At 43.6% G+C, this 18411-nt stretch overlaps 1 protein-coding gene across 1 annotated transcript in view; it reads left to right on the plus strand.

Moving 5' to 3' along the window:
- The window catches only part of LOC129702941 (tolloid-like protein 1), a 349110-nt gene that overhangs the window by 133243 nt on the left and 197456 nt on the right, over positions 1 to 18411 (plus strand). Inside the window, exons 3-5 of the mRNA XM_055645048.1 lie at positions 8028 to 8138; positions 11591 to 11671; positions 16253 to 16405. Coding sequence (XP_055501023.1) covers positions 8028 to 8138; positions 11591 to 11671; positions 16253 to 16405 — 345 coding nt within the window. The remainder of the gene's footprint in view (positions 1 to 8027; positions 8139 to 11590; positions 11672 to 16252; positions 16406 to 18411) is intronic.

Genomic DNA, 18411 nt, shown 5'->3' on the forward strand with positions numbered 1-18411 from the left:
ATTCTACCCTAAACTGCATAAACTGCAGAAATGCCAGGATAGGGAGAGTAGTTAGTTCCAGAAATAATCCTTCCCAATAAGTTTAATTTTAAATTTTGAATTTGAATTGAAATGAAAATATATAACGGGTGGGCAATCCTCACCTCATCTCTGTGAATAATTTATTGGGTCTATATTGGACCAACGTGGTCTGGAAGCAAGTGGTCCTAGAGAGACCCAAACTGGGCAAGAGTGAGCAGTTTATTGATAACTGTTGGTGACAGGTTTCAATACTTTGCTGATACTTGATCATGCACAGCCATTTCTCCCACTATCATGCCCGCTCCCACCCCTATCCAATTTAGGACTGAGATGAGGAAAAACTTTTTCACCCAGAGAGATGTGAATCTGTGGCGTTCTCTGCCACAGAAGGCAGTGGAGGCTTTTAAGTTTAGAGATACAACGCGGAAACAGGCCCTTCGGCCCATCAGGTCAACGTCGACTAGCGATCCCCGCACATTAACACTATCTTACACCCACTAGGGATAATTGGTGAAGAAAAGATGGGTGGAGGGGTGAAGAAAAGACCAGGACCATACAGGGCCAGCCACAAATGACCTCAGCAGAGCAGCCCCCCAGGTAGGTCCATTGATGTCAAGGGAAGGTGTGATCTCAAGAGAAACTATGTGGAGAACTGTGGAACTGTTGAAATGGCTAGGGAGGAGGAAGGGGTGACTTAAAATTAAATTCAAAGTTCATACCATTGGTTTGTAAGCTACCCAAGCTGAATATGCAGTGCTGTTCCTCCGGTTTGCTTGTGGCATCACGTTTGGAATGGAGGAGGCCCAAGATAGAAAGGTCAATGTGGGAATGGGAAAGGGAGTTGAAGTGGTTGGCAACCGTGGGATCCCGTTGGCTGAGGTGGACCGAGCGTAATGTTGTGCTTGGTTATATCTAGTGTTCTCAGTAGTGCCTTGATATCATGTGGGATATATTGTGATGATGGGAAGGGGCTGAGTTGTATCATCTTTTGCCATTTCTGGCTTGACGCATTCACAATTGAATTGAAGTTCAGGACGGAGATGTGACTGTCATGATCGTTTACCTACTCCAGAGGGTTGGAATCAGATGGCATAAATTGAATGGGAAACGGTTTGGCAGGTTGAAACCCTTAATAGGTACACCGGCCATGAAGGTTGGCAAGGGAACTGAATGAGGCATTTAGAATTGCTGCTCATAATAATTGCTGCAATCAATTATCTTGTAGGCCTTGAGAGGATTCGGGTTTCAGAGGTTATAGGGAGAAGGCAGGAGAATGGGGTTAGGAGGGAGAGATAGACCAGCCACGATTGAATGGCGGAATAGACTTGATGGTCTGAACGGCCTAATTCTGCTCCTATCACATGATCTTATGAAAGAAGAATGAACTGCTGCCATACGTTTACCAATGTAAATGAAGTCCTGCGATTGGTAATTGTAGCTCCAAAATCAGACCAAGGGGAGAGTTTTCCATAATGCGTTTTGAGTTTTTGATTAATCTGAATCTGAATTGTAATTTGAAAATATGAATGGGTGGAATGCTTTGTTGAAAGCTGCTGCAGATGTACATTTCATCATGAAAGGTTTGGTTATTGGTGGGAGGGTGATGATGGCTATATCTTGGCATGGATGACGAAAGACACAAAAAGCTGGAGTAATTCAGCAGGGCAAGAGGAATCTCTGGAGGGAAGGAATGGGTCGAGACCCTTCGTCAGACTGAGAGTCGGGGACAGGGAACCAAGAGAGATATAAAGGTACAGAGAGCAGGTTAATGAAAGGACATGCAAAAAAACAGATCAAAGCCAGCAATGATGATCAAGGAAAGATGGAGCCCACAATGGTCCATTGTGGGCTGTGGGGAAGGTGATAATGCATAATACAAACCGTGAAATGCAGCGAGATGACAGTGAAACTAAGACGATGACTGGGATGGGGGAGGGACGGAGAGAAAGGGGATGCAAGGGTTAATGAACGACTGCCTCAATGTCTGTGCTGGTGATTAAGCAGCATGATCTACTGACTGCATTAGATATGGTGCAAACAGTCACCCGTCTGGTTGGTCACAAGCACTAGGCTGACACAAGATTATTTTATTAATTGCAGCATGCCGCTCGGTCGAAAGTCTTTGCGGAGGTAGGACACATGTGGGCTGAAATTGAGAAGCAATTTAACATGTTTCATTCAGTGGTTGTCTTTTTCCATACCTGTCTGTCATGAGGAGTTTTAGTTATAATAATTACTGGAATCCAATGAAGAAATGTCTTGCCTTTCTGCAGGGATCTATTTGACTTGTCAAATTTAAAAAAAAATTCAATCCTTCAACAGTGATTCCCTGAGGAAGCAGGATCTTTCTAAAAATATAAATGATGTGTCAAAACCCATTAACAACACTCTGTGTTTTTACACATCATCAATCTGCTCCTCAAACAATGATATTTGGTAGAATTGTTCTTTGGAAATATGCTGCTGTCTTCAATAATGGTATTTGTAGCAGATAAATGTACTGTAAAGTACAACACCGAATGTTGGTTAATGTTAACATTAATTCTTCTGAATTCAATCAAAGTTTCAGTCGATTGTGAACAACTGAAAGACTTTAATATATTATACTTTATGTGGCTAGACTGTTCCAGTTTAGGGGGTTTCAATATATTAAGCAAGGAGGTCTGGGCGGGGATAGTGATGAAATCATATACAGCTGTAAATGAAAAATACCAAAACGTTGCAGAAGCAATGTGTAGGAAGGAACTGCAGATGCTGGTTTACACAGAAGATAGACACAAAAAGCTGGAGTAACTCAACGGGACAGGCAGTATCTCTGGAGAGAAGGAATGGGTGACGTTTCAGGTCGAGACCCTTCTTCCGACTAGTTAGGGAAAAGGGAAATGAGAGATATAGACGATGATGTAGCGAGATAAAGAACAACGAATGAAAGATATGCAGAATGCTGGAAATCTGAAATAAAGTCAAAAAGTGCTGGGAACACTCAGCATGTTAGGAACAATGGAGGACCCGGCATGGGGAGGCGTGGACCACTGGGGGGGGGGGGGGGGGGGGGAAGGCGGTCCTGGCACGGGATACTTTGTAGCTTTGTCAGCGGCCTTAATGTGGTGACTATTTGCATACATTGGCCATGTAATCAAAGAATTTCACTGTTACTTGTCACATATGACAATAAAGTATTCATTCATAAAGTATTAATTCGTTCATCTATTGGAAAGTTTCAGGCCAATGGTCCTTCAATGGAATATATTTTAAATACATCCCAAGAAGGGTCCAAATCTGAAATGTCACCTATCCATGTCTTCCAGAGACACTGCTTGACAGGTTGAGTTTTTCAAGCACTTTGTGTCCACGATACTTGATAGCATAATCTGTGAAGTCATCCAGTATTCTTACTGGCTCTCCAGTATTTTTTATGTTCCTCTTCTTGGAATCAGAGGCCAACACTAGACTGGTGCATTATCATCACTGGCTATCCAGGAAATACGGATCATTTTTGCCAGGGAACAAATCATTAATGAAACTGGAGATGGCCGTGGAGTCCAATCTGTCTTTAGTTTAGTTTAGTTAAGATATGACAGCGTGGAAACAGGCCCTTCGGCCCATCGAGTCTGCACCGACCAGCGATACGAACATTATCCCACACACACGATGTAGGAACAATTTATAATTGTACCAAGCCAATTAACCTACAAATCTGTACGTCTTTGGAGTGTGGGGGTTCCCAGAGAAAGTCTACGCAGTTCACTGAGAGAACGTACAAACTGCACCCGTGGTCAAAATTGAACCCTGGTCTCTGTCGTGTGAGGCAGCAACTCTACCGCTGGTCCACCGTGTTGCCCACAAGGTCTTCTACAAGGTTTACTGCAGATAGGAAGGACACAAGTATTGGCTGCATTTCTCATCTTCCTCAGCCATTTTTCTACATCTTCAGAGTAACTATTGTCTTTGAGTCACAGGGAAACAGCATGGGAACAGGATTTCTATTGTGTCCGCACTAATCATCAGCCATACATTTTATACTCGAGTCATAGAGTCATAGAGTGATACATTGTGGAAACAGGTCCTTTGGCCCAATTTTCCCACACCGGTAAACAATGTCCCAGCTACGCTAGTCCCACTTGCCTGCGTTTGGCCCATTACCCTCTAAACCTGTCATATCCATGTATCTGTCCAACTGTTTCTTAAATGTTGGGAAAGTCCCAGCCTCAACTACCTCCTCTGGCAGCTTGTTCCATACTGTGTGAAAAAGTTACTAATCAATGATAATTCTATTTTTTAGCATTCCCACATTCTATTCCATACCCCTTTGATTCCACCATTCACCTACACACAAGGAACAATTTATAGTGGGCTATTAACCTACCAACTCACACATCTCTGGGATGTAGGAGGAAACCGGAGTATCTGGAGGAAACCCATACGATCACAGGGAGGTCGGGGTTGAACCTGGATCTCTGGCACAGTTAGACAGTCGGTCTACAGTGAGTGGCTCTACTGTGTCACAGTAAGACAGTGCCACACCGCTGTACATCCTTGTGGTCTTTAAATTGGCCGTGAATTTATTTACAGCTCAAAGACAGTGGAGCCACTCCTTGAAACTCAGAGGCTCATTTTCAGAGATCACTCATGGGATGTTGATGTTCTTGTTTGTTTTACATGTCCTGTTCTGGTTTAGTTTCGGTTAGTTTGGAGATACAGCACGGAAACAGGCCCTTCGGCCCACCGGGTCCACACTGACCAGCGATCCCCGCACATTAACACTACCCTACACACACTAGGGACAATTTACACTCACACCAAGCCAATTAACCTACAGACCTGTACGCCTTTGGAGTGTGGGAGGAAACGGAAGATCTCAGAGAAAACCCACGTGGTCACGGGGAGAACTTACAAACTCTGTATCGACAAAACCCATAGTCAGGTTCGAACCCGGGTCTCCGGTGCTCCAAGCCCTGAAAGGCAGCAACTCTACCGCTGCACCACCGTGCTGCCCACTACAGTGTGTAGTTTGAACAGGTCCTCTTTAGCAAGAGTGATCAAACCAACAGGGCTGATATAGGTTGGCCGTCTCCTTATACTTGGCAGAGAAGAGTGAACTTAATTATATTGTGGGAGGAGCCTGCTGGATGTCCTCTCACAGATAATAATCTTGCAACGGTGCGACTACAATTCTGCCAGTTGCACTTCTATCAGGCGTGGCATGGTGGCACAGCGGTAGAGTTGCTGCCTTACAGCACCAGAGACCAGGGTTTGATGTGGAGCTGTCTGTGTGGAGTTTGTACATTCTACCTGTGACCACGTGGGTTTTTCCCGGGTACTCCGCTTTCCTCACACATTCCAAAGACGTCCAGATTTGTAGGTTAATTGGCTTCTGTAAATTGTTCCCAGTGTGTTTGATAGAGCTTGTAGAAGCAGATGATCGCTTGTCAGCATGGACCAGGTGAGCAGAAGGGCTAGTTTCCACGCTGTATCTCTAAACTCAACTAAACTAATCAGTTCCTTCTCTAAATTAAACTTATCAGATTCACTGAAGAAGGGTCTCGACCCAAAACGTTACCCATTCCTTCTCTCCAGAAATGCTGCCAGTCCCACTGAGTTAATCCAGCATTTTGTGTCTACCTTGAACTAATCAGTTAATGACTTTTGAAAAACAGATATCAAACAGCATATCCGAGATAACAGCGTCATTTCACTGCATGCATATTTTGTGTTACCTTTTATTTCTGATTTATTTTGAGTTTAATTGGATTTCGTGCTTGTCTTTGAACTCCATAGATGACCAACACATGTAAACAAATACGCTGCTAGTCAATTGGAGAGACCTTTCAATACAAAGGGGCAGCTTTGTCAGAATGTCAGCATTCTTGTTATTTGTTCTTGTTTGTTATTTGCTATTATTGTTTTTAAAATAAAAATATTTTGTAGATGATGACTGGAATTTTTACAAATTGCCCATTCAAAGTGAACACTTTGGTATTCAAGATGCAGATCAGCAGACTCTAATTAATATCTGCATCAGGCTCGATGCTTCTAAAACTCCTGTTCATCATTGTTGACGTGGAGATTTAATCCATTGTTTTCGAAAGTATTTTAGTCAGGCAACATCGCTGGAGAGAAGGAATGGGTGACCCTTTCTCCCCATCACCCATTCCTTCCATCCAGAGATGCTGCCTGTCCCCGCAGAGTTACTCCAGCATTTTGTGTCTATCTTTGTTGTAAACCATCATCCGTAGTTTGTTCCTGCACCTCTCCACCTTGATACTCGTTCTCCGATCTATCATCCCTCATACATCCGAATATCCTTGTGCAACCTGCATCAGTTCCTTGTTTTACTGAAGGAATGCTCCGCTGCCCAGGTTTCATTTTTATGGCGCAATGGGAAACATTGTGAAGGCGTTTGTTTATAGTTGTATTTAGGATTCAAGGGCAGGCTTGCTTCATGCCTTTTGACATCTTGATCTGTGATGTGAAATGAAGAGGGTGGAACGTGTCGTGCTAGAGGTACTTCCAATAATTGGAAGACCTCAGTAGGAAAATGTTGGCTTAGACAATGGACAATAGGTGCAGGAGTAGGCCATTCGGCCCTTCAAGCCAGCACTGCCATTCAATGTGATCATGGCTGATCGTTCCCAATCAGTACCACGTTCCTGCCTTATCCCCATATCCCCTGACTCTGCTATTTTTAAGAGCCCTATCTAGCTCTCTCTTGAAAGCATCCAGAGCACCTGCCTCCACCGCCCTCTGAGTCAGAGAACTCCACAGACTCACCACTCTCTGTGTGAAAAAGTGTTTCCTTGTCTCTGTTCTAAATGACTTACTCCTTATTCTTAAACTGTGGCCCCTGGTTATGGACTCCCCCAACATCGAGAACATGGCTTAAAGTCGCTCCACCTCAAAGCACGGTGTGCGCAGCGGTAGAGTTGCTGCCTTACAGCGCTTGCAGTGCCGGAGACCCGAGTTCGAACCTGACTACGGGTACTGTCTGTACGGAGTCTGTACATTCTCCCCGTGATTTGCGTGGGTTTTCTCCGAGATCTTCGGTTCCTCCCACACTCCAAAGACGTATATGTGTGTGGGTTCATTGGCTTGGTGTTCAATGTAAATTGTTCCTAGTGCGTATAGGATAGTGTTAATGTGCCAGGATCACTGGTGGGTGCGGACTCGGTGGGCTGAAGGGCCTGGTCCCGTGCTGTATCTCTGAAACTAATGCAAGGGGATCTTTAACGTGGAGCTGTGCAAAATAGGAGGATCATGTAAGGTGGAGGAAGCAGAGCAGTAGGGGAAATAACAGCCGGATTCCACGAGGGGATAGATTTAAGAGTTTTTGAGGTGGACTGTGGTGTTGGGAAACATGTTAACATGTGAAAAATGGGGCAGAATCTATCCATTTATTCTTCATGCCCTTGTGATACTCCATGGCGCATGAGTAAACCATCTATATAATGTGTGAGGGTAGTAAAATGTTAATGAGTATCGTCAAGTTATAATTATTACCACTCCTTCTATGTATCATCAGAAACATATCAGATAAATTATAAATATCAGTCAAATTACACTTCAATGGGATAAACCAAACTTACCAGGTGTCAATGTGTGCCGAGTGGTCGCAGGCAATTGCTTTTTTACATAAGCTTATAAGTACTGGGATGGACAAAGTTACTTAACTGTCCAAATCAATTGCCATCTCATTTTGACTAGTATTCAGGAACCCAACGGAAATATGTGTGTGTGTGCTGTATGTTGGTTGAAGACGCCATCAGCTGGTCTCATTCCCTTTCTTTGTTTAATAACTCATGAAGGGTTCAATAATTCGTGTTGGTTGGGGTCTTGCTCATTAAATGTTATTCTGGTGTGCTCTTCTGGACAGGAAAGGCATAATAAGCTTACGTAATCCATGCGAGACTGATCAAGTTCAATTTGTATACCATTGCATATTTCCTGTTTCTCTGTGTTTATTACGGCTTTGCTGCTTTACCTAAATTGATATTGTTTTTGTTTTAAAGCTGCATTTTGGGGAGACATTGCCTTAGACGAAGAAGACTTGCAACTCTTTCAGATTGACAGGACAATTGATTTATCAAGACACACCTTGGGCAGCATTGGGCACACAACAGGTAACGTATGTTTAATGCATATGGTCAGCATACTTTCCAACTGAAACAACCCAAAAAACAAGCCACTAAACGACACGGTGGCACAGCGGTAGAGTTGCTGCCTCACAGCGCCAGAGATCCGGGTTCGATCCTGACTACGGGCACTGTCTGTACGGAGTTTGTACGTTCCCCCGTGCAAACTGCGTGGGTTTTCTACGGGTGCACTGGTTTCCTCCCACACTCCAAAGACGTCCAGGTTGGTAGATTAATTGACTTCGGCAAAATAGTAAATTGTCCCTAATCAGTTTGTGTGCGGGGATCGCTGGCCGGCGCAGACACAGTGGGCCGAAGGGCCTGTTTCCGCTTTGTATCTCTAAACTAAACTAAACTAAACTAAAAGCGAAAAGTTTCTAAGTCTGCCCTGGTGACAATATACTTCACCTGGTGCCAGCTGTTATGTGGAAATCTATAGCAGTGCCGCTTACAATTTAACATTACTTGTTGCCCTGTAACATATCAAATCGTTGGCAACCTTCTTTAGAAATAACATTGTGACCTCAAATGTTTTGCTGTTGGTAAATGTGTGTTCGTTCACGCATCATTGAATAATCGTGCTATTCCCTCTGTGCTTTAATTGATGCACATCCCAACAGCTAAGGTCAATTTCAGACATGATTGCTGCACTGTTAATCTTCATAAGTGATAGGAGCAGAATTAGGCCATTCGGCCCATCAAGTTTACTCGGCCATTCAATCATGGCTGATATATCTCTCCCTCCTAACCCCATTCGCCTGCCTTCTCCCCATAACCTCTGACACCCATACTAATCCGTTCTTTGCATGTTCCCTGAGTTGGGGAAGTCCAGAACCAGGGGTGACAGTTTAAGAATAAGGGGTAGGCCTTTTAGGACTGAGATGGGGAAAACCCTTTGTCACCCAGAGAGTTGTGAAATTGTGGAATTCTCTGCCACAGAAGGCAGTGGGGGTCAATTTACTGGATCTTTTTAAGAGAGAGTTAGATTTGGCTCTTTAAGGCGAATGGAATTAAGGGATATTAGGAAAAAGCAGGAACGGGGCACTGATTATGGATGATCAGCCATGATTATATTGAATAGTGGTGCTGGCTTGAAAGGCCGAAGGGCCCACGCCCGTACCTATTTTCTATGTTTCTAATCATTCTTATTCTCTCATTCCAGGCAGAGGTAGACCAAGCAGCCCTTAGCAGGAGACACCCACTGTGCAGTCATTGACAATGGAAAGATTAGATCTATCATTGTGCCCAAGTTAAATACTTTAATGGCCCTTTCAGTTCACATTCGTTGTCTAAGGACCTGGAGTAGCTAATTTTTTTTGAAAATTTGAATCTTATCAAGTGATCTTACATTTGAGAAAGGGATAAAAATTAATTAACAAAATGACAAGTAAAATGGACAGAGCTTAAAGTGCATTCTGGAAGTAGTGAATAAATATTCAATTGAAAAATCACTTGATGAGTTTATTTATGTTATAAGTTCAAACTGTTTCAGTCAATTACATCGGTGCTAAGTGGGTTGTTAGAAATGTTAAGGTTGTTTATTATATAATTTGAATGTGGTATAATTGGAGACAAAGAATGATATTCGACAGGTTCCATAATGAAGACAATTCACACAACTAAATGCTAAAGGTGAATGTTTATGCTATTGAGAGTTATTCCCTGTTGAGCACAGAATTACAATTCATACATGGGCAAACTGGAGAATATGTGTGGTACAGTGGTGCAGTGGTAGAGTTGTTATCATACTCTGCTATATTCAATCCTGACCACTAGTGCTTTCAAGGGAGAGATAGATAGGGCTCTTAAAGATAGTGGAGTCAGGGAATATGGGGGGAAGGCAGGAACGGGGTACTGATTCGGGATGATCACCCATGATCACATTGAATGGTGGTGCTAGCTCGAAGGGCCGAATGGCCTACTCATGCACTTATTATCTATTGTCTATTGCTGTCTGCATGGAGTTTGCACGTTCTCCATGTGACCGTGTGGGTTTTCTCTGGGTGCTCCCGTTTCCTAGAAACATAGAAAATAGGTGCAAGAGTAGGCCATTCGGCCCTTCGAGCCAGCACCCCATTCAATATGATCATGGCTGATCATCCAAAATCAGTACCCCGTTCCTGCTTACCTCCTACATTCCAAAGGTGTGCAGGTCCGCACATTAATTGGCTTCTGTAAATTGTCCTAAGTGTGTAGGATAGAACTAGTTTGCGGGTGATTGTTGGTGGATGATCAGCATGGACTCAGTGGGCTGAAGGAGCCTGTTTCCATGCTGGATCTCTAAACTAAACTAAACTAATTATAGCATTGTTATTCACTGCCTTCCCAATGTTATGACTGTTGGTTAATATAACAACATCTATGTCTCAAAGTATCCGTGCTAAACCTCCCATTAATGTTTTGGTGTCCTGCTCAAAATTCAGCTCCAAACCAACACTATCACAGATTCCTCTCAGTTCATTGTGAGATTTTATTGCTTGCAAATTGGCATATTGGCTGCTTATCACCCGCCCGCAACACTGCCATTCATCTATTATTTGAGCATTGCTGTTTGAAAGATGCAAAAAGTGTCGCAGATAGGCCTTTTTTTTTCTATTATGGTTTTCTACTTGGAAGAAATGGTTATTTTAATTCTGGCAGCAATGACCACAAATACATCATAGCTGCATGCTGCTAACCGAACTGTGTATTTTTCCTGGATACTAATGCAAAGAATCTGACACTGATTAATGGAGCACCCTGGAGTTTATTTAGATCTTCCTGTCACCAGCTGATTCTGCAGCCATGACAGTGGAGAAATAATGGTTGCACTTTTCACATTGAAACATCTCAAAGCACTTTTTCCACTGGCTGAAATGACAAATGTTTTTTTTTTGTGTCGACAAATGTAGCTGACATTCTATACCAAAGTTAACAAAAAGCACAAGATGATCGGACTGTCAATTTATTTTAGTTGAAGTTGACTAAGGGGGGGAACATTGGCTGGGAGAGCAAAGATCCTCAATCTACCCCATCAAGCCTTTTGTCAGGCTTATAGTATTTACTTTAATGCCTCTTCCAAGGGACGTTACCTGTAGCACTTCCTCAGGCCTGTTCATCATTGAAGCTCTTGTTGCTAAGATATTATATGGTCATAAATGATAGGAGCAGAATTAAACCATTCGGCCCATCAAGTCCACTCTGCCATTCTATCATGGCTGAAATATCCCTTCCTCCTAACCCCATTATATGTCGAACCAGTGGCTAAAGTGTTGTCAACTGAGTTGCACCGACACAAAGTTTTCATTTTTATACATAATTTATTGTATACAATCCTTTTAATCCTATGAACATAGATTGTAAGCTTGGACGTATTCTCCTTTTATGTAGTAATATTAAAATGGTTTCATGTGCTCAGTTCTGCATCAATGTAAGTGTTATTCTCTTTTATATTTTTAAAGGTGGATCTGGAGAACATGAAGTTTCCAAAAAGAAGGGAACAGTTTATCAACTTATAGATCAGATACTGCGATTGGGAACAGGTATAATTCTACTTAATTATCAATATTACATGATGCCAAATTATATTGCATTCATCATTTTTTAATATTGCATGGAAAGTGGATTTAATCTTTTTCAGTGGCTAAAATGTTGTTGGGTCTTTTATGAGTTTGAAGTTGGCCACCTCAGAAAACCAAGAAATCAGTGAGATCAAGTGTGCAGCAGCAGCCCTGAACCACGACTGATGTTGTTCTTGATAACACTCTGCGAAGTTCAACAGACACAGAAGAGATACAGCGTGGAAACATGGCCTTCGGCCCACTGGGTCTGCGCCGACCAGCGATCTCCGCACATTAACATTATCCAACGCACACACTAGGGACAATTTTTACATTTACCAAGCCAATTTATCTACAAACCTGTACGTGTTTGGAGTGTGGGAGGAAACAGAAGATCTCGGAGAAAACCCTCACAGGTCACGGGGAGAATGGACAAATTCCGTGTAGGCAGCACCCGTAGTCGGGATCAAACCCGTGTCTTTGGCGCGGCATGCGCTAGAAGGCAGTACCTCTGCCACTGCGCCACTGTGCCGCAACTTTGTTGTGCAGCAAGAAGTGCAGGACTTCAGCTGTTCATGGTGCACGGAGCTGTGGAAAGCTGCCGGAGAGGAGGAAATAGCCACAGATTTTCAAAAGTGACATTGGATTGCTCATACCTGAGATTGCCCAAGCGAAATATAAGGTGCTGTTCCTCCAATTTGCATTGGGCCTCACTCTGACAGTAGAGGAGGCCCAGGACAGAAAGGTGAGTGTGGGAACAGAGTGAGGCCCAGTGCAAATTGGAGAAACAACCCCTCATATTTTGATTAGACAGTTTACACCTCAGCAGTATGAATATTGACTTCTCATTCTTCAAGTAACCCTTGCTTTCCCTCTCTCTCCATCCCTCCTCATTCCCAGTTCTCATACCAGTCTGTCTCCCTGATTACATTTTATTGCTGTTTGCTATATTGTCACCTTCTCCGAGCAAACAATGATCTATTTTACATTTTCCTTGAGAGCATCTCTTTTGATGTCTCATTTTCACTCCTTACCCTTCCTTGTTTCTGTGTCTCCCTCCCCCCTAACTCTCAGTCTGAAGAAGGGACTCGACCTGAAACGTCACCCATTCCTTCTATTCGGAGATGCTGCCTGTCCCGCTGAGTTACTTCAGCATTTTGTGTCTATCTGCAGTGTAAACCAGCATCTGCAGTCCCTTCCTACACATGAGAGGAGTTCTGGTTTGAATGAAAGATATAGAATGAAAACAGGCCCTCTTGGCGCACTGAGTCCACCCATCATGAATCCATTCACACGTGTTCTATATTATGACAACAGCTCCCTACACATTAGCGACAATTTACAGTGGTCAATTATACCTGCAAAGCCACATTTCTTTGGGATGTGGCAGGAAACCGGAGCACATGCTAGCATTTATTTCAAGGTGGCTAATATACAAAAACAGGGATTTAATGCGGAGGCTCCATAAGGCCGCATTTGGGGTATTGTGAGCAATTTTGGGTACCATATCTGAGGAAGGATGTGCTGGCTGGAGAAGGTTCAGAGGAGGAAGAACGATCCAAAGAATGACTGGGTTAACTTATTATGAGCATTTGATGGCACTGGGCCTGTGCTCGCTGTAGTTTAGAAGTATGTGGGGGCCTCATTGAAAGTTACCGAATAGTGAAAGGCTTTTGGGAGAGTCCAGGATATTTTTAAGGCAGCGATAGATTCTTGATTAGGTATCAATGAAAAACTGTCTCTAGTGTGTGTAGGACAGTGTTAATGTGCGTGGATCGCTGGTTTAATGTAGGAGGGGGCAAGCCCATTGAAGGTTTTGTAGACATAGAGGAGGGTCTTGAAATGTATACGGCACAGGGAGCCAGTGGAGAGAGGCCAGGATCGGGGTGATGTGGTCCCCTTTTCAGTTGCCCGTCAGGAGTCTCGCTGCGGCGTTTTGGACCAGTTGCAGGCGGGACAGGGAAGATTGGCTAATGCCAGTGTAAAGAGAGTTGCAGTAATCTAGGCGGGAGGAGATAAATGTGTGGATGATCTTTTCGAGGTCATCTAAGTGGAGGAATTGTTTTATTTTAGCTATTGTCCGAAGTTGAAAGAAGCTAGCTTTTACCACGGCATTGACTTGTTTGTCAAATTTCAGTGCTGAGTCAAATATCACGCCAAGGTTTTTGACGTGAGGTTTGAATAGTGGGGTAAGGCTTCCAAGGCTATCTGCTATCATTTTGACCATACCTTATTAATGTTATTAATCCATTGATAATGAATGAACCAGTTATTATTAACAATGAAGGCTGAATCTGAATGCAATTTATAGGGCCAACCACATTTCTTTTCCAGTCACAGATAGATTGATGTAAATTAAACTTGAAGTAGATTGCCTTAATTGGGGGCCACCACATTCCTCAGGAGGTTTCAACAGGTACCTGCTAAATAATAATTGGCCAGAAATGTCAGAAGTGGTTCTTTGATAATCAGGTGACAAATGAGTGGTTTAAAAAAACAAGGGAATGAAATCTGAGAGATGAGATGCAAGGAACGGCTGATGTTGGTTTATTCAAAACAATGGCAGAACATTCCAGAGTAACTCAGCGGGTCAGGCAGCATAGCATATCTGGAGAATATGTATAGGTCCCATTTCGGGTTTGGGCCGTCATCTATCCATGTTCTCCATAGATGCTGCCTGTCCTGCTAAATTACTCCAGCTCTTTGTGCTTTGGCAAGAAATCTGAGGTCTTCACTGGGAAGCTTCTAACTGATATTCCCTGCGAGAATCACATCTGTTCTGGTTACCCTTCCACAAGGAATCTTCATTCATATATCTGGTCATAGAAAACCTCTAATACAAGTTCATGAGTGTTCCTCCGCTACTCTCAATGTCAAAGTTTGGAGCATCCTCTCAGAAAACTGGCATATGGTCCTGGTAGGTAAAGAGAGAGGCACGGTTGCACAGCGGTAGAGTTGCCGCCTTACAGCAGTTACAGAGCCAGAGACATAGAAACATAGAAATTAGGTGCAGGAGTAGGCCATTCGGCCCTTCGAGCCTGCACTGCCATTCAATATGATCATGGCTGATCATCCAACTCAGTATCCTGTACCTGCATTCTCTCCATACCCCCGATCCCTTTAGCCACAAGGGCCACATCTAACTCCCTCTTAAATATAGCCAATGAACTGGCCTCAACTGCCTTCTGTGGCAGAGAGTTCCAGAGATTCACCACTCTCTGTGTGAAAAATGTTTTATCATCTCGGTCCTAAAGGATTTCCCATTTATCCTTAAACTGTGACCTCTTGTCCTGGACTTCCCCAACATCAGGAACAATCTTCCTGCATCTAGCCTGTCCAACCCCTTAAGAATTTTGTAAGTTTCTATAAGATCCCCCCCTCAATCTTCTAAATTCTAGCGAGTACAAGCCGAGTCTATCCAGTCTTTCTTCATATGAAAGTCCTGACATCACAGGAATCAGTCTGGTGAACCTTCTCTGTACTCCCTCTATGGCAAGAATGTCTTTCCTCAGATTTGGAGACCAAAACTGTACACAATACTCTAGGTGTGGTCTTACCAATACCCTGTACAACTGCAGTCGAACATCCCTGCTCCAATACTCAAATCCTTTTGATATGAATACTAACATACCATTCATTTTCTTCACTGCCTGCTGCACCTGCACGCCTACTTTCAATGACTGGTGTACCATGACACCAAGGTCTCGTTGCATCTCCCCTTTTCCTAATCGGCCACCATTTAGATAATAGTTTACTTTCCTGTTTTTGCCACCAAGGTGGATAACCTCACATTTATCCACATTACACTGCATCTGCCATGCATTTGCCCAGCCTTTCCAAGTCACCTTGCAGCCTCCTAGCATCCTCCTCAATGCTAACACTGCCCCCTAGCTTTGTGTCATCCCCAAACTTGGAGATGTTGCATTCAATTCCCTCGTCCAAATTATTAATATATATTGTAAATAGCTAGGGTCCCAGCACTGAGCTTTGCGGTACCCCACTAGTCACTGACTGCCATTCTGAAAAGGACCCGTTTACTCCTACTCTTTGGCTGGTTTGATCCCGACTACGGATGCTGTCTGTTTGTACATTCTCCCCGTGACCGTGTGAGTTTTCTCCGAGATCTCCAAAGATGCACAGGTGTGTGGGTTAATTGGCTTAGTATGTGTAAATTGTCCCTACTGATAGTGTTAATGTGCGGGGATCACCAGTCAGTGCAGACTCAGTGGGCCGATGGACCCGTTTCCCTGCTGTATCTCTAAACTAAACTAAACTATTAAACAAACCTTCAGAAAAACTGTAAAATTAAATTTTGCCAGTGGGCTCAATGTGTCTGAGAAGTGTTTTCCCATTTCTTTCCAAGTTTCAAATTGAAATTAGGTAAATATTACTGCAATCCTTGAGGATTTGTTATGGTTTAGCAATAATCTGAAGAGTAGGTCCACAAATGGCAGCTATGGTGTGCGTGATATTGCATTAAAAGTGTCGGAGACGAATAATATTCATAAAAACAAAATAAAACTTTAAATAAAACTTTTCAATTTTAAAAATAATTATTTCCAGACAGCGATCAAAATACCACTGACAGAGAAAAGAACAACTCGGAAACATTAAGAAAAAGTGAAAAGAACAGAGTTCCCAGAGCTGCAACATCTCGCGCTGAGAGAATTTGGCCCGGGAGTGTCATCCCTTACGTAATCGGAGGCAATTTCACAGGTGAGAGTTGCTAATTTGAAATAAAACTGGACGTTTTAATTACCTCTTGTGACATAACACATTGTTAACCCACGTATTGCCTTAATTGCTAATCGACAGCTCATGACGTTTTTTCCCATGTATTAAATTGCGATGAGGTAAATGCTGTTGTAATCCTTGAGGACTGGTAATTACCGTCACGTTTACTGGGATACAATGAAAAACATTGTGTGCTATCCAGGCAATTCATACCATACATGGGTACGTCAGGTGTCGGAAGGAACTGCAGGCACTGTTTTAAACCGAAGATAGACGCAAAGTACTGGAGTAACTCAGCGAGACAAGCAGCATCTCTGGAGAGAAGGAATGGGTGATGTTTCGTGTCGAGACCCTTCAGAAGGGAGGATTTCGACCCGAAATGTCACCAATTCCTTCTCTCCAAAGATGCTGCCTGTCCCGCCGAGTTACTCCAACACTTTGTATATATCATGGGTACATCTGGTACTGCACAAGTGAAAATAAACAGAGGGCAGAATCTAGTGTTACTGCGATAGAGAAAATGCAGTAAAATTAAATGCAGTGGCTGCAACAAGGTGGATTGGAAGATTAGGGAATTCATGCCTAGTGTATGAGAAGTCTGATAACAATGAGGACAAAGCTGTACTTTCCACCTCACATCTCTTCTGGCTAATGCGAGAGGGGGAAGAGGGGTTCCTGGGATGGTGAGTGGTCCTTAACAATGTCAAGGGGCTGTCCCACTTGGGCGACCTATTTGGCGAGCTTAGAAGAGTTTGAAAAAATGCCATGTTGAAGGCCTCCTTCGACTATGTAGAAGACCTCCTTCGACTATGTTGAAGACTAGCTTCAACTAGCTTCGACTAGCTTCGGGAAAATTGGACACCGAATAGTGGAGAGTGAAGACGACCTCCTTCGATCTCCTTTGACCTCCCTTCGACCTCCGATAAAGAATATCTTCGACTACCTTCGACTATCCTCGATTACCTACGACTAACATGCTGACCTACTACGACCATCTACGACTAAACCTACGAGTAAAAATAGTATCGATTTTTTCCATGGCGACCTTTTTTTACTCGCGAACTCAAGGTAGAGTTCGGGGATAGCGCCACGGTACGCCTCGAACAAGGATTGTTGGACGTGCCCTACAAAGTGACAGGCATAGCTGGGGCCCATGCGTGGCCCATAGCTACGCCTTGGATTTGGAGGAAATGAGAGGAGTCAGAAGGAAAAGTTATTGAGGGTAAGGGCCAGCTCTGCTAGGCAGAGGAGAGTATTAGTAGACGGGGATTGGTTGATTCTGTGGTTGTGGAAGAAATGGAGGGCTTTAAGACCCTCCTGGTGGGGGATGGAGGTGTAGAGTGACTGGACATCCATAGTGAAGATGTGGGAAAGGGGGCCTGGAAAACGGAAGTCATGAAGGAGACGAATAGTGTCTGAGGTGTCTTGAACATAGGTAGGGAGGGATTTTACCAGGATGGATAGGATGGAGTCGAGGTATGTGGAAATAAGTTTGGTGGGACAAGAACAAGCAGAAACAATTGGTCTGCCAGGCCAGTCAGGTTTGTGGATTTTGGGGAGAAGATAAAATCGGGCTGTGCGGGGCTGGTGAACGATGTGGTTGGAGGCTTGGGAGGGCAGGGAACCGGAAGTGATGAAGCTAGTGATGGTGCTTGAGATAATGGCCTGGCGCTCGTCTATGGGGTCATGGTCCAAAGATAAGTACGAGGACGTGTCTGAGAGTTGGTGCCTGACCTCAGACCAGTAGAGTTCTGTGCGCCAGACTAGACGATGATGTAGAGAGATATAGAACAATGAATGGAAGATTTGTAAAAAAGTAACGATGATAAAGGAAACAAGCCATTGTTAGCTCTTTGTTGGGTGAGAACGAGAAGCTGGTGCCACTTGGGTGGGGGAGGGATGGAGAGAGAGGGAATGCAGGGGTTACTTGAAGCTAGAGAAATCATCTTCATACCACTGGGGTGTAAGCTGCCCAAGCGAAATATGGC

Source organism: Leucoraja erinacea, chromosome 1 (assembly GCF_028641065.1).
Source record: "Leucoraja erinacea ecotype New England chromosome 1, Leri_hhj_1, whole genome shotgun sequence".
Classification (NCBI taxonomy): Eukaryota; Metazoa; Chordata; class Chondrichthyes; order Rajiformes; family Rajidae; genus Leucoraja; species Leucoraja erinaceus.